We start from the raw sequence: 20403 nt of genomic DNA, 5'->3' as shown, positions 1-20403 counted from the left end.
GGGAACTGCCTAAAGAAGACCTGGTAAGTAGACTCTCTCTCATCACTGCTAGACACACTGGGAAAAGCTCTTTGTTCTACAAGGTTTCTCGATGTAGGCTCTCACATTCTGTTTGAACAGTTTTTATGCTGTTCTACCTTCTTATGTGCTTCTATGTGTTTCATTGCTTGTGTTGGAAGCTGCCTTGGAAGCATTTCAGTTTGAAAAGTGGGGTATAAAAGAAGGAAGTGAGAGAAGCAATGCTGTCTCTCATTTCTAAAAGCACATAGCAGCAGCAGACGTTCCAGACTGAAGCCTGATCCTTCTCCTTAGTGAAGGGCGACACCTGAAGTGTGAGAAATAACTAAATCAGGTCTATGCACCGCAACATTCTAACAGCCAAGAAGGGGGAGGCGGGGAAGCTGTTCAGATTGAAGAATCCCCCAAAAATAACTGGCAGAGAGACAATGCAATTTCAGTCTTACCAAAACACCAAGAAAAGGCTTCTTAAGAAAAAGTATGCAACAGGTCACGATTAAGCACTAGAGATTGAAGTCCCCATTGTGTTCCACCAAACAGACTTAATTTGGTGCATTCAACTCCTTCGCAACACCCGCTGCACATGTTTGACAGCCCTTCTCAACTGGAACCGAAAGTTAAAATTAACAGATCACAGTACCTATGTTTTGCTCTGTGGGACTCTTATTGGGCTGAACCATTCCTTTCCGGTGGCCAAGACTGCACTGTTTCTCAGTATTTCCCTGGGAGAATCGCCACACAGGAGAAAAGGAAATTTATCAGGGAAAAGATGAATTCAGAACAGGGGTCCTTCTCCTCATACCTGCATGGAGTCTTAGGTGGAAGTTTTGCCTCCATCCCGATACTACCTGCCATGGCTATAGCAAGCAGATGGGGAAAATACTCAATGTTAGGCCTAAATTAATTATGTTTAACTTCATCTCTGTGATTTAACTGAATTTACTTCCAGCTGCTCTCTGGAACCATGGAGTGTGCCTCGGTTGGTTTTCTCCCTCCTCCTCCTCCTCCACAAGCTCTCCTCCTTTTGTAATGCTATGCTTTAGATTTCGAGTCTGTTTCTGACATTTGGAAACCACTCTGGGTGCCTCTTTCTTTTTGTATAAAGGTTACACTCCTTCAACCATTTCCTCTAAGATTAATTTTAGCATTCATGAAAGACTAATTTGGAGGACTATTCAAGAATGCAACACCAGACAGGAAAATCCATACAAAGCTTAACTATCATATTGGTTACTTGTGTAAATGACTACCCAAATTGGGGAAATAATTCCTATGAGTATTTCTTAAGCAGAGGGACATTTCCCACAAGGATACTCAAGTATTCTGGGTATGAGAGAAGTGTGTTATAGGCATAGCAACACAAATACTACTATGTTCACACTTACTGCTTTAGAGGTACCATAGCAGTGAAATAAATGTTCAACAGTCTTGTTAAACCAGTGTTTCTTAACCTGGGGGTAGGGATCCTGGGGGGGGGGGGGGGTCACGAGGGGGTTTCAGAGGGGTCATCAAAGACAATCAGAAAAGACATATTTTTGATGGTCTTAGGAACCTCTTTGGCATGATTGTAGGTTAACTACATCTACCCTAAATCACTGTCAATCCATACCAAATCCCTCCAGTATTTTCTGTTGGTTATGTGGGTTCTATGTGGGAAATTTGGCCCAATCTATCATTGATAGGGTTCAGAATGCTCTTTGATTGTAGGTGAACTATACATTCCAGCAACTACAACTCTCAAATGTCAAGGTCTATTTCCTCCATACTCCGCCAGTTTTCACATTTGGGCATACTGAGGATTTGTGCCAAGTTTGGTCCAGATAAATCATTGTTTGAGTCCACAGTGCTCTCTGGATGTAGGTGAACTACAAAACTCAAGGTCACTGCCCACCAAACCTTTCCAGTATTTTCTGTTGGTCACTGGAGTTCTGAGTACCAAGTTTGGTTCAATTCCATCATTGGTGGAGTTCGGAATGCTCTTTGATTGTAGGTGAACTATAAATCCCAGCAACGGCAACTCCCAAATGACAAAATCTACACCCCCACCTCACCAGTATTCAAATTTGTGCAAATTGGGTATTTGTACCAAATTTGGTCCAGCAAATAAAAATACATCCTGCAGATCAGATATTTACATTACGATTCATAACAGTAGCAAAATTACAGTTCTGAAGTAGCAAAGAAAATAATTTTATGGTTGGAGGTCACCACAACATGAGGAACTATATTAAGGGGTTGTGGCATTAGGAAGGTTGAGAAACACTGTGTTAAACACTTTGTGGTGTTAATTTTATTCTTTACATATTTTTCTTTGTTTCAGTTAACTCTCAACTCCATGTTTAATGTTCTTATAACTTCCCATAAATGTAATAAAGAGATTATAAGAGATTAACATTATTCTCCGCAAAAGCATTTCCAAGGTTTCTTTGGCTGGGCCTTGATTCTGCCCAATTCACATTAGCCCCTCTGAGTTACAGGTCATAGTTTATTTGATAGCACCTTGGGATGAAAGCAACTCACTGTTTTGTTAAATTGTACCGTTTTGTTTCAAGGTACCTTTAAAAAATGACAAGATCTTCTGAAATTTAAAAATGCCCATCTAAAAGAAAGCCCTAGAACAAACATGTGAAAGCTTATCAATCTAATCTCAAGTGATTGAATTGTAATCAAATAGTCTGAGTTAAAGGCTACTTTCATGTGTAAAAACAGAAATGGGAAAACATAGACAACTCCAAATCTTCAGCATTAGGAGAAAGTCACGCATCCCATTAGGTGGCTGGAGCGCCTGCAACATTAAGGTACTCACAAGTCAGGCCAGCCATTCCAGTAGGTATCTTTGGGCAAATGACAAGGGTCAAGTGCCCTGGGTTCTGGGGAAAATCTCCCAATAATTTGGTACATGGGACCCCATCCTGATTTGCCCCCAGAGCTGGAGCATTTAAACCCCTGAATCAAATCCTTCTGGATTATGGGGGTGAAAGTGATGGCTGTTCTTCCAATGCACAGGGTAAGCCTCATATTTTCTAAGGTAATGACCATTTTTCTCAAGATAGAAGCTGGATCCACTTGGTGCTGAGCCCCCGATTGTTTCTGGTAAGGTATTAAAACAAAGGTACAAGGGGTACAAGGTGTTTCCCAGGATGGGACATTGCTGTGAGCTATAAATAACCAAAAAGACATCAAATTCCCAACAGATCTTGGAAGTTCAGCCAGGGCAGTACTTGGATGGGAGACCATCAAGAAATCCCAGGTGCTATAGGCCATATTTCAGAGGAAGGACCTGGCAAAACCACCTCTGAGAATCCCTTGCTTAAGAAAACCTAAAAGATTCATGGGGCTGCCATAAATCCACAGTTGACTTAAAAGCACACATTCAACTCAGAAGCCACCAACTATGCTGATGGAGGCCACCTTGACAGGACAGTCCAAAAAGTAATTTTTCAGCCTGTTTTACTGCCTTGCAATAAACTAGGCTCTACAATATGTTCATTTGTCAAAGAACGTGAATGTGTTTGACTCAAGTAATGAACTATAAAGGCACTTCATTCTTATGTCATTCTCATTGCTAGGTAACGATTACAACTTTTGCCTTTTTTGATGTTCCAGACATTTTCAGCCTGATTCTATGCAGGTTACACAGAAGACAGTCTCAACTTTGGAAGTCAATGGGACTCAGTTCCAAATTAACATGGCTAGGATTGCAACCTTAATGGTACTGAGCATCCCTCACCCAAGAAACCTCTGTGAAATTCATGGGGACATCATAAATTGACAAGCATCTTGATGACACACACATCTTAGTATCCTTGACTAACAGTGTGCATCATAAAGCTGTCTCCAGCTTCTCAGCAATGTATTTCTGCTATGCATGTTGCCTGCATGACCAAGCATTTATGCTTCAAAATTCTCAAAAGGCTCTAGTTGCAAAGTCATAGGCTTTCATCAAAAAAGCAACCAGTTAGTGAGCATGCTTTCCCAATATATATATGCAATTAAAAACGAGGAAACCAAATTAACAGACACCAATATCCAAGGGAGGAAACATTCATGTTTGCCTTCAACACAGATGTCTCTTTGCTAAAAGAATTTGTATTCATACTCATTGACTCCTTGGTTCAGAATCACCATCATTGCTCTACCACTGATAACTTATTCAGAGACTCTGCTCTTCTGTCTTCTGCATCCTTTGTTGACTCATCTCTCCCAGTCCCAGTAAAGGGTCCACAGACTCAACTAGTAGCCTCCAGTGCAATCTCTGGATGATCTCATTCTCTTTCATAGCTGTTGCTCCCTCCTATAAGCTTTCTTACCTCTGACTTTTTACCTTGGGTACAATCCCAGGTTTCCATGACCAGAATCCCATTGGAATTATATGCCTCCAGAAGCGGCTGTACATTCAACTGCATAAAGGTTGTATACCACAATCAATGCACAATCAGCCCATTCATTATTAGGCAAAATTGTCCAACTGCTTCTGGAGGCATATGATTCCGATAGGAATCCACCAAAGCTTCTCCACTCCCAAGCTTCTCTAGCAAAGTTGAAGCTCATACTCATTTCTCTCTGACCCTCATCTTACACCTCTTACATCTGAAACCAAGACACCTGTGAGACGGAAAGACGAGAGAAAGCCAAACTGACACCATCACCTTGCCCAAAAGCGGCTGATTCACCAAGGCAGGACTAGACCCCTCAACCCAATACTGTATGAGCAAAATAGGAAGTAGTAGTAAAAGATCAACACCATTACCTCTTCGATTGCCTACCATTTTGATAACATGCTATTGAACTTGATGCTATGTAAAATACTTCAGTTTGTTGGGATAAAAATGTTTAAAGTAAACAAGTATATACTTGACTCTTCTCAGGCCCATCCTGAAATATCAGTCAGATCTTGCTCTATTTCCAAGATTTCCAGGTTCCATCCTTCCCTCTTCTATGCCTTTTGTTAACAACTCTTTCTTATGAACTACGGGATTAACATCTAACCAGTAGACAACTCAACTTCTTGTTGGCCTTTCTGTTTGCCCTATCACCTGTCAATGAGTTCAAAATTCCTCTATTTATTTCCTCTTACATGATGCCCATCTTTCAGGTAATCTTTGAGTTTTTGCTCTTTTCTCTCTTGCCTGCACTGTGTCTCTTGCACACTGTCATAAACTCTCTGTCTTACTCCTACACAAGCTTGACTTTGGTGTCTTTTGACTTCTATTGTTCTGACGGATGGAGCTTCTTTTTCTCTTTTCATGAATAACCTAGGACCTAAGTTAATGACTCGACAACACCAATTAACATGGCTGAAATGATTTTAGTTTTGTAAGCACTATCCAAATGTCTCTGACACTTTAAGATTCTTTCCTCTTGGCTGTAACCTTAAGCACTCTTCCTTGAATGCAAGAGGCATTGAGAGCCAGTGAGAAACACTAAGAAGTTTTTGCTACTGGTTTTATTAGCCTGTCAAGTTCCTTTTAACAGAGACTGCCCTATTTTTCCCTGAAGCACGTAGAACTAAGCAAAGATTGTAGAAAAATCAACTGATTTGAGGCTGCCATTGTGGTAGCACTGAGCTTCTCACTGGCCCCATTTCGTTTCCATAGAATCTCTTCCTTACTTAATAGCTCCTTGCTGAACAATATCATCTAAGTGCACAAAAGGCAGGCAAATTTTTGCAAAGTGTTTTCCATGTAATGAGGGTTTGCCATTGCAACACATTTCAGAATGAATGAGGGCTTCACTGTTGTATATTTGAAGCAAAACTACATCGTGCCTTGATATCTTCCAGATTAGGCTATTGTTTATGAAACGGTTTCTGGAAAAACAGCCAAACAACTTTGACTTATCCAGCACAAAGGACCATCACTCCCAACTGGTGCTGATGACAAGGACCGTATAATCCGAGTATTAATTAAAATAACCTCAACAGTCACCAGGCTGAATGCAGGATGTTGGTTTTATTCTTGAAAATTTTAAACACTTTTGGTCCAGGTAAATGCAAATGCAATTTCTCCCAAGAACTGTTTCTCCAAATGACTCTGGTAAAGGCCAGCTAAAGCTTAAATGAGAGCATAACTTTTTAACTCATCCATTTACTGTTCTTCATCCAGAAATTTGACCATTTACTCAGAATTCCCAGTATTCTGAAACCAAGTTCAGGCCTTTGTATTTCAACAAGGCCAGCAAAACAAAACCTCCAGTTCCCTTTGCTTTATGTCTTTAAAGCTTTTGTGCATTCTGATTCTAAATATTGACACCCCTGTTTGGAAAGGGACCACTTTGGAAATGGAGAAGCATAACATTTTTTTAAAAGCCAGACAGACAGACGACTACTACAACATTTGATTTAATCTTTACATGATGGATATGTGAAAAGGACTCCATACTCCGAAGACTAATGCTGCACTGAATCCAAGGCTCACTTTTCTGTCCTGGGATTCTCTGGAAGGGCCCACACAGTGGCTAAAGGATAAAGACCTAACAAATCAGAAGTCTACTTCTGGTTTTGAATAATGGGCATTTCTTGATGTTAGACAAAGCAGTGTGTGTGTGTGCACGCAAAGTTATTCAAAAGGTGAGCTGCTGCTCTTAGAAGCTTTCAAAAGAGGCAGTTGACTTCTTTCCTTGGCCATAAAAAGGACAATTCATGTTGTTTGGAGGGCAGGTTGAAGGGCAGCGATGCAAGCCCCGGAACCCAACTCTGCCAACCCCTGGACCAGCATACCATTTCTAATTTTGATGTATAAGAATCACATGTTTATGAAATGTAAACTTTGTGGTGAAGAATGGAATGGGGATAAGAGTAATGACCCCACTGTTCCACCGTATACAGCAGGCATAGGCAAACTTCCGCCCTCCAGGTGTTTTGGACTTCAACTCTCAAAAATTCAAGCCAGCTTACTGACTGTTAGGAATTGTGGGAGTTTAAGTCCAAAACACCCAGAGGGCCAATGTTTACCCATGCCTGTTCTAAACACTCACTTTATACATATACTAGCCATCCCCTGCCACGCATTGCCCAGTCTGGTGATCTGGAAAATAATGAGAAAGTGCTGTTTTCTAATATATGTAATTTCTTTATGCTTGTGGGTAAACAGTATTTCTTGTTGTTTCTTTGTCGGTGTTGATGTAGAGATTGTCTGGTTTGCCTACTCTGGAACATGCAACATATAATTGTCTTTTAGGGGTCCCGTTCAAATCTGTGATACTATATCTGTCATATACATATGCGTGTGTGTGTGAATCATATATATCTATGTATATCTATGGCTGGATGGCTCTTTGCCAGGAGGGCTTTGATTATGCTTTCTTGCCCTGGTGAAGTTGGATTGGATGGCCTTAAGGCAGCATTTCTCAACCTGAGAGGTTGGGATCCCTGGGGAGGGGTCACAAGGGGGTGTCAGAAGGGTTACCAAAGACCACCATAAAACACAGTATTTTCTTTTGACCATGGGGGTTCTGTGTGGGGAGTTTGACCCTATTCTATTGTTGCTGGGGTTCAGAATGGTCTATGATTGTAGGTGAACTATAAATCCAAGCAACTACAACTCCCAAATGTCAGGGTCTATTTACCCCAAACTCCATCTGTGTTCATATTTGAGCATATGGAGTATTTGTGCCAAGTTTGGTCTAGATCCTTCATTGTTTGAGTCCACAGTGCTCTCTGGATGTAAGTAAACTACATCTACCCTAAATCACTGTCAATTCATACCAAATCCCTCCAGTATTTTCTGTTGGTTATGTGGGTTCTATGTGGGAAATCTGGCCCAATCTATCATTGGTGGGGTTCAGAATGCTCTTTGATTGTAGGTGAACTATACATCCCAACAACTACAACTCTCAAATGTCAAGGTCTATTTCCTCCAAACTCCACCAATATTCACATTTGGGCATACTGAGGACATACTGCCAAGTTTAGTCCAGATCCATCATTGTTTGATTCCACAGTGCTCTCTGGATGTAGGTGAGCTCCAAAACTCAAGGTCAATGCCCACCAAACCCTTCTAGTGTTTTCTGTGGGTCATGGCAGTCCTGTGTGCCAAGTTTGATTCAATTCCATTGTTGGTGGAGTTCAGAATGCTCTTTGATTGTAGGTGAACTATAAATCCCAGCAACTACAACTCCCAAATGACAAAATCAATTTTTAGAGATGGTCATCCCTTGAGTTAGTAGGTGTCTTGTGGCCAAATTTGGTGACAATTAGTCCAGTGGTTTTTGAATTATGATGTCACTCAAAACTAACAGAGCAGATAGATAGATAGATAGATAGATAAGATAGATAGAGAAAATAGCAACAGCCACAGAAAAACCAATCCCCCTTCCTGTTTTAAAAAAGAAGCAATTTTCTATGCTTCACCAGTATGCCACAGGGCTCAATGGTAAAGTGCGTGTTTTGGATGCCAAGGATCCAAAGTTCAGTCCCTAGCATTTCCTGCTGGGAGGACCAGGCAAACCAACACTCTCAGCCATTAGAAGGCACTTCCCATGCTCTTGTGAACTGAAGATTGCCAAACTTCATCATCTCCTAAACTCACCAAGTAAAAAACCAACATGCTATCCCCAAGATTCTTCTCTTTTAAGTGCAGGGGTTTGATTTATTTGGTGGGAAGGACCATTCTATTACAGGACAACTCCCTCTTGCCTGGTGCAACTCAAGCATAGGCCACCAATTCAGTGAGCAGTGGGCCTGAGATTAGAGGAGCTCCACAGAACTTTTAGTGCCAGGAGCAAGCTTTAGAAACTTGTCTAATTCTGCCTTCCCTTTCCAGACTTTATGCCAACAGCAGCCTCAAAGAACTGCCCTCTCCTCTGGTGCTGAACTGATGTGTTAGGGCAGAGCTTCTTTTGCACTCCAGCATGGGCAACACTGTGTTCAATCGATTCTTGCTACTTCAATCAATGCCCAGGGTCTACCAAGCAAGTGACACTTGGCTTGGATCAAAATGACCCAAGATAAAGGCATGGGTTTTAAAACCCACCAGACTTATACAGGGTGCCTACATACTATGGCCTTTCCTAGATTCAGAGTTTGACCCTAAATGGGTTTGGAACTGTGTCAGAATTTTTAAAAAAGATCTTAGAGGACCTCCAGGCTTCACTCAGGTTACAGAATGCATGCAGGTGAAGTCTGGCTCTTCTCAGCCACCCCAGCTGTAATCTATGGCCATGGCTAAAGGTTTTTTTTCTCCCAAGATTATGGTTACAAAAGGAAGAGTTACATCTCCACTCCCCACATAATGCAGCCCTGATGAAAAAAAGAAACTGCACTGTAGAGAACTATTAAGAAAAAGATGGCATTGTCCCTAATGGTGCATTTAGTCCTGCATGTAATTTGATTTTGAGTCTCAAACCAGTGCAAATCCAAGCAACACGAGTGGATCTTACTATTGAGTTCACTCTTTATCTATCCTATTGCAAAGCTATAGTAAAATAGCTTCACTGGAAAGGCCGGGTGTTGAGTACTGTCTGTGAACAAGCCAAAATCCCCCGTATTATCAGAATTCATCAAAATGCTTGTGGGATTCAGTCTGCTTTCCCACGTAAAACACAGACCATCCTCACTGTGGTGCAACAAGCACGGTCACGCCTGAGAAATGAGAAGGGCAGTGATCCAGACGCCTGGCCAGCTGATAATGGTCTCTCATTATTTTGAAGGGCAAACTTGTAAGCCATTCCTGTGCACAGTACCAGGCCTCTCATTTCATCTCAGTAGTTGGAAGACCCAGGCGATGGAGCCTGAGCCAACACACCAAAAAGCTGTTTCCTGATTAAGACACCGGCTGGATCAACACTCCAGATACAGTGGAGCCTACACACAAACAATTCCCTTTCCCCAGGGAACCATGAGAACTGTAATTTTGTGATGAAGGCTAGGGATCTCTAACAGAATATGCAGTTAGAGGGATCTCAAACAGAATCTTTCTATAGTACAATTCCAGTGGGTTGGAAGGGGGGCATTTCACTACTAGTGGGGTAAAACTAATTTGTGCTCACAGCATTTATATGTGGGGGACACACAGACTCACTCCGACATGGACTACTGAGAGGGTCCCCAAAAGTATTCTATCTGACAGACCATTCTGCTTGTTTCTCTTGGTTTTGAGGGTACCACCTTGGGGTGGTGAGGCACAATGAGAGGCAGGCAAGTCATCCACAGCTGCAAGCATAAAGGCCTCCCACTGTCTATGCTCCTGATGTACATTCAATATATGAATGAAAACTAGAATGATTCCTCCATTTGAAGTCCTCTCCAACTGCATAATTTCTCAGGCAACCTAGAAATGAGAGGCCCAGCAGGATTTGCTACAGCTCTTCTCTTTTGGGAAAAAACAACTCAAGATGGTATCCCTCAAGTTGCAGAGCCACGTCAGAGGTGAAGAGCACCACCTGACACTCAAACTATCCCATCCATCAGCTCCTACCATGACTTCATAATCCGCCAGTCAGTTTTCAGTCCCTGAATGCAACTGGCACTCTCTTAAGGTGGCACAGTGCCTCTGAACTTCCATTGCAACCAGAATGCCTCAAGTGTCCTTGCAAGGTTGGCCTGCACAGCCTAGAATCGTGAGTACAGTGCTTGCTTTTAGTCCATTTTTCTAGCCAACATAATAATGGCAGGGATGATTTTCATCTATTGGTTTATGAATTAATAATAGGAGTAGTAGCATAGAAATAGCAACCAAAAAGACTTTTCAAACATAAAAAGCACTTTCCATATCTTTATCTCATTAGGATCACTGAAGTGGCCCTCCAAGGTAGGTCAGTACCATGGGATGCATACTGTAATGGCTAAAAGGCTGTAAGAGTGACTAGTTGGCCGCCAACTAAAGAGATGTAACATTTGAAGCAAAACCCTGCACACTCCATTGTGCCATACTCCATTTCTGCTTAAATTAGGGCAATTTTTGTGCACACTTCAAAATATCCTTGGGGTGATCACACTCCTACCTTTCATTTCAATGTCTAACTGCTAATTTGATTCCTGTTGCTAGCCTACTCTTCTGCTTTACATACCTTTCCTTCTCTCAATTCAAGGATCCTTTCTAAGACAGAGTAAAACCCTTTAAAACTCCATATTGGGCAAACCAAATGTCCAGAAACCTCAGAGAAGCTTACAAATTACACATAACCACAACAGCAGTTTCTTCTTCTGTGTCATCAACATCTAATATTCATAGAAGAACAGCTGAATGTCAATATTTCCAAAACTAGACCCTGGAAGATTTAGCTTCCACAAATTAATCAAATCTTTTCAAATTAACAATGGTGGGAACTCACTGCAAAAAGGATCAAATATTTCAAGATGCTAACCAATGACCAAGGTTTCCAGTCTTGCTACCTTTTCTCTAAGCTCAGAGGTGGCAAATGGTATGTCCCCAAATGCTATTGAACTACAGCTCCTTTCAGCCTCTAAGCAAGCATGGCAAATGGCAAGGGATGATGGGAGTTGCAGTTCTGTAACAACTGGAGGAAGATTCCCCCCAAATGTTTTTTCTCTTCCTAGAAGAACACTATTCTGGCTCCTGCTTTTCTTTCTGGAGTGCCAGTGTTGATGCTCGACCCAGAGTTCCTTAAGAGAGGATACTGCTCAGGGCAGAGGCAGTGCCCCCTCCTCCTCCCGCCCCCTGCTCCATCCTCCCTTGCTTTCTGCCCCCCAAGAGAGATTCGACACCTGCAAGTAGGAGGACACCACAGGCAGTCAAGAGGCGCCCTTCTAATTGCTGGCCTATTTAAGGTTCCTCCTCTGACTCATAACTCTGGGAGCATCACTGGTGCCAGGAGAGGAGCCAAATTCCGTTTCCAGGCTTCACTTTCAAGCAAAGCATCACCCCTTCCATACTGCCAACAGTCCACATTATCAATTCCAGAAACACAACCCAGTGGGATTTTCCCTCCCTGAACCAGGCTGACGGTATATTGCAACAGAGAAGGAAAAAGAGAAGGATGACAGCCATAAGTACACAGGTAAAACCCTGCATTTGAAGAGCCCCTGTGGATGACTGAAGTGGATGTGTGCATGCTTTCCTGCTTAGAGACAGCAGTCCACAATCAAGGGCCCAGCAGACCAGAAGAGGCATCATTATACAACTGAGAACTCTCCACTGCTTCATCCCAGGACCTTTGGTGTTCCCATAAGACAGATGATCACGATGGACCTCTGCACCATTGTTTCTGCAGTTCCCGTGCCTCTTCACTTCGTGACTCCAGTCCAAACCCAGCTGCATATCTGAGTGGTCAGTCTGAACCATTGGCTTGCTGTTAGCTTCCCTTGACCAACCTTGCAGACCTACAGTGCTAAGTCTTAGCCCATCAACAGAGAAAGCATCCCCATCTCCAGTGTCCGAAACATCCCAATTCCCCCCTCCCCAAATTCCTGCATAGCCACACACATGCAGGCACACGTGCACACGTACACACAGAACCCCACACTCTCTGGCAGGATGCAGCCCCTAGTATTTTCATCAAGATGTTCTTCTAGTAACCCTAGTCATCCTATCATGAACTAGCAGAGGGTAGAAAAAAACCAGTGCCATTTATCAGAGCTGAAGAGAAGCCTGAATCAGTTTCCTTGAGCTGAATGAAGACCAGTCAAATGCTGCCTCCCCCACCCACTGCTCCTCTGGCAAGTGCACCAAGCACAATTTTCCCTTCTTATTTATCCCCTACAGACAGCAATTCCTACTTACTCGGATCGGAAGATCCCCAAAGCCTTGATGAAGGAGAAGCCCACAAATGGCAACTCTGCTCCCGAGAAACCGGCGGGGTTCAGCTGGCACAGAGAGGGTACAATTCGTGAATTCTTCTCTGGTTCATCGAAATTTGAGGTGTCATCCTCAGACTTGATGGTAGGCACGAAGGGGGGAGGAGCTGGTGGTTGGTTTTTTTTTTTTCAGAAAGATAAAGTGGAAGGAAGCAAAGAAATTAGCTGCAGTTGGCTGTCAAAGTCCCTCTCGTTCAGCATTTTCAATGGCACTGCAGCTCCTGCCTTTTAATCTTGCTAGCACCAGCAGGCTGAGCTGCTGCTCTCCAACCTATTACAGCAACAAGATATGATTAACCCTTCAGCTCCCAACATGGCTGCCATCCTGCAGGGAGAGCATCTCTTGCTGCTGCTTGGATCCTGTCACAAACAAGCCAGCACCCATCAACATAAAAAGGACTGTCAGATTTCAGAGCTTGTCTCTTTGCAGGACATTTCCTCCAGATGATCTTTCTGGAACGGGACAGGGGCACATGAGCTATTGCATGCAATAAACCAGTTGCTGGATGAGAAATGGGGGTAGCAGCTAGTAGGGACTATAGAGCCAGGTCTCCCCTTGCCGAATGAGCCTTGCCAGGGGACATGTTGCAAGCTCACCAGCCCAAGGCTCCCGGCTCCCTTAACACTCTGGATGGGACATCACTGCAGTTCGGCTTCAGAGCCACTTACTCTGAGCAAGAATAGAGATTAATTTCCCCCCTTGGTGTTTCACCTGCTAATCAGCATTTCATTGCAAACTTCCCATTAACATTTGCTGCAATATAGATAAAGCCCCAGTGGGAATAAATCCCCGCAAAAGGAAATGGTCCCTAAGCAGGTCCTGAGGCAGAGGTGCTTGCTGCTCTGCATGCCCAGGAGAAGCCCCCTCATTCGTATTTCGCACCTCGGTCAGTGTTCAATATGCGTTTAAATCCCTGGATGTTCTCTTTGCCCAGCTTGGAATCAATCACGGCTCCCTTTTTTTGTGCTGGGAGAGAGGCCCCCCTCCAGCCAGCCGGCGTACTGTCACAAGCTGATGGATGTACAGTGTGCCAGGGCTGTTACCATGGATTCCATATAGATTGCTCAGAGCTGAAGGGCGGATGGGAGGCATGACAGAGAGAGCCGGAACGATGGTCCCTGCAGTGCAGGCACCGGGCACCTCACTCTATGCATGCTCCCAAGTTTCACTCTGCCGGCCTCAATGCCTGACAGATGCTGATAGTTATCGGACTGACACAAGCAGAATGAGTCACGGCTGGAGCGTGTGAGCTCCCTCTAGGCTGCCAACGGTTCTTGCAGCCAAGAGTGGGTTTTTTTCCTTTCTTTTTTAACTCTTCAAGTTCTCAACTTGGCTGCTTTTGAAACCCTCGTGAGTGACTAGAATTAATAAGCCAAAAAAAAAAGTGTCTTCCTAATTCAAACACATTGGCAGCATTTCCCAGGAAAAAGTGCTGATGCTGCTTTCAGGCAAAGGAAATGGAGGCGCAAGTGGCTGTTCCCAAAGGTTAATGAGAACTAAGAGGGAGTGTAGCAGGGTGGGTAAAAGTTCCTTCCGTAAAACAAAATACTGGAAATACAGTAGAACATTTCAATTTTTCTCAACATTTACACAAGATTTTTATTTTCGAAACTGGGTTATACGTATATCTAGTGTATATTTCTACCCCGGTCATGCATCATTTCAGATTTCAAGGCAGCGTACAGCATAAAATATCAAGACCCCCTCCCTCCCAAAAAAAACCCAACAGCAATAACATTTCAATGTAAGCAATATAAATCCTATTGGTAGTCCCAACCAGAGTAAAAAACACTGTATCAGCAGTTGAATGGAGAATTAATACATACAAAAATCCCACTGATTTAATACATCTACGTTAGTTGGGCGTTCTTCTAGGATTCTGGCCTATGCCAGTGGAAATCTCTGTTTCAGCACAATCAAAAACACACCAAGTGAAGGAAAAACTTGCACACATACTGGAATTTCATGTTAGGGGCTCCATCTGATTTTGCTCTCATTATCCTGTTCTGCTTTCTCTTTAATCTAAAGGTCCATTTGTAAAGATGGCCACCAAGACTCGGGCTACAGAACTACGTCAATAAGTCTGTGAATCCAAGCCATAATTGGCCTTACACAGGGTCTGAAAGACACAGTTTGAACACTGGCTTAAAACTACCCCTGACTGGTCAGTACAGATGCAGACTAACAAGGAAAATGAGGGCTGAACCCATGCTGAATGGAGACTATCCAAACCTCTCAGCCACTGTTAAAAGTTTGAGAAACACCACATTAGCAGTGTAACTAGACTTGCCAAACTCAAGTAGCTTCTGTCCTGAAGAAGCCTAACATTCACACACTGTGAGCCCTAGGTTAGAGAAGCAATGAATAAGATGCCTGGACACAGCCACACACTCCAAGCTCTCCAAGAACAACCTTTCTGTACATGTTTCATTTATCAAGCTTCTCCCCTGGGTTCCCTTGAGAACAAATTGATCACAGCAGGCCTTTAACTATTTGCCAGTGTTTGATCACATCTGCCATCTCAAAGCAACAATTGTCTTTACTTCCTCGCTGTGTCAGTGTCAGGGAACCTGAACAAAAGCCCCCAGAAAACCAGCATTGGTTCACAGAAATATCCAGTGGGCTAGTCAAAGGAGGGTAATTTCTTTCACAGTGGGAGATCACAGTTGGGATCCTCTATGCTCTCAGGCTAGTAGCCCTCTCCCAGCTTTTCTTCATCCAAGGTGGTCACAATTATTCTTCACCTTGAGCCCTCCACACAATCTTGCTTTACCTGACTGCAAACAAACCTGCCCTCATATTTTCCGTTCCCACAGAGAAGGAAAGAGACAGTCCTACAGCAAGACACACTTCTTGGACTCAGTAGCAACTTCTTTTATGGGTCTTATTCCAAATGCCATTTCTATAACAAGGACTTCACAGGAGAAGTCTTTGTGTTTGTGGCTATCTTTTTAGTCCCTAGTCTATGGAAAGAGCAGACAAACTTGGATGTTGCTATAGTCTTGCAAATCTATTTCTCCTTTCTCTGCTTCTTAATCCAGTCCAATATAAGCCCTTTGCATAGCAAAGCAAATCACAGTGGATGCTCTCATGGCAGGAATCAAGCTTTTGGTGTGGCTGCCTTCTGGAAGAATGTAAGTCTTTCCATGTCAGCTTCATCCACTTTTGGAAGCAAGAAAACCTGATCAGCCAGGAATAGGAACTTGGCAGAGGAAAGTTATATTAAGATCTGATACTGCTGTAAAGGTGGGTATTTGGTCTCTCTCAGAGAACCAGGTATGTTCTCTTGAGAGCACCTGAGGGATGTGTCAATCATTTTAAATGCTACCAACATCTGGTGGAGTAGCTTAGAGAGGATTTTCTGTGGCTTCATGAACCTGTAATCTTGATAGAAGGCTAGCAAACAACTGCAAGCTCCAGGAATGAGAATTCCCTGTTTTTAGAATGATCACATTCTCTTCTTGGACAATAAATGCACATAGCCTCCACCCTCAACAGACACGTTCACATAAGATGCTGTTAGGAAGAATGAAGTTGTTAAGACCATCCTTCCGGGCACTCTGGCATTTCATTTGTCAATTCATGTCAAAGATTTTCACTCAATGTTTTGAAAACAATAAAAATAACAATTATAATAGTAAACAGCAAAAGAACCAAGACACCTAAAATGTATCAGAAATAGAAGAGAAAGGGGAAAAGAAAAATCAAGATAGCAAATTTTAGGGCAGAAAGTGAGGAAGCAAAGCACAACCAGCACATTCATTTGAGAATAATGAAGCAACACATTTGCTCGTAATTAATATACCAGAGAGGCAAATTTTCCAGCGCTACAGAATCATGTATGGCTTCTGCTCACAAGATAATGTTGACAAAACTAACATTAAGCCACCAAAGAGATTCACAGCTAAGAATACAAAGGTTTCACACAATTGGTTTTTGCTATAGGAGCAACACAAGGCCCACAAAAGAAGTTAATCAGTGAAATATGTCTTTGTATTAAAGGCGCCCAATATGCTGCATCTTCAAAGCCTGAAAAAGCAAGTATGATAAATGCAAATGCATACTGTAAGCCATTGAAGGAGGAAGCTGCTAGCTCTGACCTGCCTCTTTCTAAAGGCCTGGCTGGAGGAGGGTTCTTTGGAGCCAAGAGGCTAAGACCATAATTTCTCCAGTGGCAATCTTTTTACCAAGACAAACCAGGGGCATAAAAAAAGGCGACGGGGGGGGGGGGGGAGAAGGAGGCAGATATGCCAACACCTTTGCAATCTGCAAAGCTGAGGAAGGAGCATTACTCCCACTATGAACGTGCCCTCCCATCTTTTCCTGCTCTCTGTGTGCATGCTTTATTCAAACTCCCCCATCAAACATTTCATTTGAAATGCTTTTGGCTACAGGGAGAAGGAAAAAAACACCACCTTGAGATATTTACATAAGCGTGTAAAATTAACATGCCACACTTTTAATTTTAGCAACTGCAAATCAAACAAGCCCATTCCAATCCCAGTTGTGCTGATCGCCGCCTCGGGAAATGCACCCCAAGCCCAGGCTCCTCAGGGCCTCCCCGTAACTTCGACACACCTGAAAGCAACTGCAAGAGAAGAAGCAGAGCTGCGGTGTTGCTGTGGAAACCCAGGGAACTACAGCCCACTTAGTTGGACCCAACTGCTGCCCTGGGACAAACACAGAGCCGGGGGCGCCTTACACCGAGGGCTGACAGAAGTGGAGTCTATAACAGCTCAGTAATTGCAGCTGCAATCTATAGCTCAGCTGCAAAGAACTTGAACCTGTAAAGCAATGACAAGCCGAGTTGGAGCAAAATCCAGCAAGCCAAACAATACATTGGCTCATGTGAAACTCTCCTTTACCGAGTCTTAAGAGTACATCAAAGGTAATTTGTTCTGCCAAAGTCTGGGAAACCCTGAAACTCCAAGATGAGCAATACAGAACACACTCAGGTGATTACTACCTTTATTTATTTATTTATTTATTTATTTATTTATTTATGGCATTTCAATCCTCCCTTTCTCTACCCCAGAGGGGACTCAAGGCAGCTTACAAGTAGGCAACTATAGAAAGCCATAGCATATGTACAATTACAAATACATAAATAGTTAATCAGATGTTCCTTAAATGTTGTCCGGCCGTTCCAGTTAGTCAATGCACATCAATTCCATATCTTTAACATCCATGTGCTAAGCGTATCTATAACATCCATGTGCTTCATTTACTTTTGCAAAAGTTATCTTTCTCTGAATTAGAACAATAGCTTTTATTCGATTAAACCCCAGTGGAGCAAAAAGCCAGGTCAACATAGTTACACTGCAGCCTCTCCCAAGGGTGACTGGCCCTAAACTAAGCCAGCTTTTTCTTTCTAAGCTGTTCCTATCATAGAGCTTGAGGAGTTCTTGAAACAAGATGTTGACAAAAATATGCAGCTCAATCATGACAGTTCTAATCTTCTCTGGTTTGGTGAATTCTTCTTCATTCACTTCCCCCATTGCGCAGGGACATCAACATATTGCTGAATGACAACTCTGCACTCCAACTCTAGCCAACATAGGTTCATGAAGAGCAGTTATAGAAGTTGCAGCTCAACAACATCTGGAGAGCTACACGCCCCTCGTTTCTGGTTCAGTCCATTGCCATATCATCTCAAGTTATGTTTTTCAGCCTCAAAAATATGCTCTATGAACACAGAACCATAGAATCACAAAGTTGGAAGAGACCTTGTGGGTCATCCAGTCCAACCCCCTGCCAAGCAGGAAAATTGTATTCAAAGCACCCCTGACAGATGGCCACCCAGCCTCTGTTTCAAAGCCTCCAAGGGAGCCTCCACTGCACTCCGAGGCAGAGTTCCACTGCTGAACAGCTCTCACAGTTAGGAAGTTCTTCCTCATGTTCTGGTAGTTTGAAGCCATTGTTCCATGTCCTAGTCTCCAGGGCAGCAGAAACCAAGAGTGCTCCCTCCTTCCTATGATTTTCCCTCACATCTTGATCTTTGGCTCTCATCATGTCTCCTCTCAGAATTCTCTTCTGCAGGCTAAACATGCCCAGCTCTTTAAGCCGCTCCTCATAGGGCTCCAGACCCTTGATCATTTTTGTCACCCTCTTCCTCTGAACACAATTCCAGATTAGAGTCAACATCTCCCTTCAATGGCGGTGCCCAGAACTGAACACAGTGTGATTCCAGGTGAGGTCTGACCAAGGCAGAATAGACTTCCCTGGATCTACACTAGACTCCTATTTATGCAGGCCAATATCCCATTCGCATTTTAGCCTCCACATGACATTGTTGGCTCATGTTCACCTTCCTGTCCATGAAGACTCCAAGATCTTTTTCACACATACTGCTGTCAAAGCAGGCATCATCCCCCCATTCTGTATCTTTGCCTTTGATTTTTTATGCCTAAGTGGAGTGTCTTCCATTTGTCCCTATTGAGGGACAAATGGAGGAGGGGAACATAGGAGGGGCACAAGGAAGCAATGGGTTCAAATGGCAGGGAAAGAGATTTGACTGAAAGGATTAGGAAGAACTTCCTGAGAGTAAGAGCTTTTGGAGAGTGGTGTAGGATGCCAGGGAGTGTGGTGGAGTCTCCTTCTCTGGAGGCTTTTCCAGAGGCTGTCTATCGGGAGTGCTTTGATTGTGTCTGCCTGCATAGAATCATAAAATCATAGAGTTGGAAGAGATCTCATGGGCCATCCAGTCCAACCTGCTGCCAAGAAGCAGGAAAATCGCATTCAAAGCACCCCCGACAGATGGCCATCCAGCCTGTTTAAAAGCCTCCAAAGAAGGAGCCTCCACCACACTCACGGGCAGAGAATTCCACTGCTGAACAGCTCTCACAGTCAGAAAGTTCTTCCTAATGTTCAGGTGGAATCTCCTTTCTTGTAGTTTGAAGCCATTATTCCACATTCTAGTCTCCAGGGCACCAGAAAACAATCTTGCTCCCTCCTCCCTATGACTTCCTATCACTATAGGTTGCTCACCTGTAACCATGGTTTCCTGAGTAGTCACCTGTGAATTCGCACATATGATATCTCTTTGCGCTTGCGCAATAGCTTTCGGAACCTTCTAGAACAAGAAAAAACACTTGACTCCTAACTGGCCCCACCCACCTCGCCCCGAGTATAAGTAGCCCGTGGGAGGGGCCAGCCGTCAGTTCTTTTCCGCCACAAGCAGACAGAATGCGGGCATGACACTCGAGGGGAGGATGGGTGGGGATGTGCGAATTCACAGGTGACTACTCAGGAAACCATGGTTACAGGTGAGCAACCTATAGTTTCCTGTCGTAGTCCCTGTGAATCGCACATATGATAGATTAGCGAGCTCCTAACCTTGGATGGTGGGCGTCATGCCACCGCTGAAAACAATACAGCTCTGCCAAACTGTGCGTCTCTTCTGGACACGACATCCATCTTATAGTGGGTAACAAAGGAAAGAGGGGACGACCATAAGGCCGCCCGGCAGACAACGTCCAGCGGGACGCCTCTCCAATGGGCCGTGGACGTTGAGACAGACCTCGTGGAATGACCCCTCACAGGAGGGGGCAGATGGGTACCCGACATGCGATAGGCCAATTGTATCGTGGACACGATCCATGAAGACAGTCTCTGTGAGGAGACAGGACCA

The 20403-nt window shown here is 43.6% G+C and overlaps 1 protein-coding gene across 9 annotated transcripts in view; it reads right to left on the bottom strand.

Annotated features, from left to right (window-relative positions):
* Window positions 1-20403, bottom strand: part of CIT (citron rho-interacting serine/threonine kinase) — a 125166-nt gene that overhangs the window by 69281 nt on the left and 35482 nt on the right. For all 9 annotated transcript variants that reach the window (XM_060785393.2, XM_060785395.2, XM_060785400.2 and 6 more), the window contains exon 10: window positions 12699-12879. In XM_060785393.2, the coding sequence (XP_060641376.2) occupies window positions 12699-12879 (181 nt within the window). The remainder of the gene's footprint in view (window positions 1-12698; window positions 12880-20403) is intronic.

The sequence above is a fragment of the Anolis sagrei genome, chromosome X, assembly GCF_037176765.1.
Source record: "Anolis sagrei isolate rAnoSag1 chromosome X, rAnoSag1.mat, whole genome shotgun sequence".
NCBI lineage: Eukaryota > Metazoa > Chordata > Lepidosauria > Squamata > Dactyloidae > Anolis > Anolis sagrei.
This window is presented reverse-complemented; position numbering and strand designations above follow the sequence as displayed.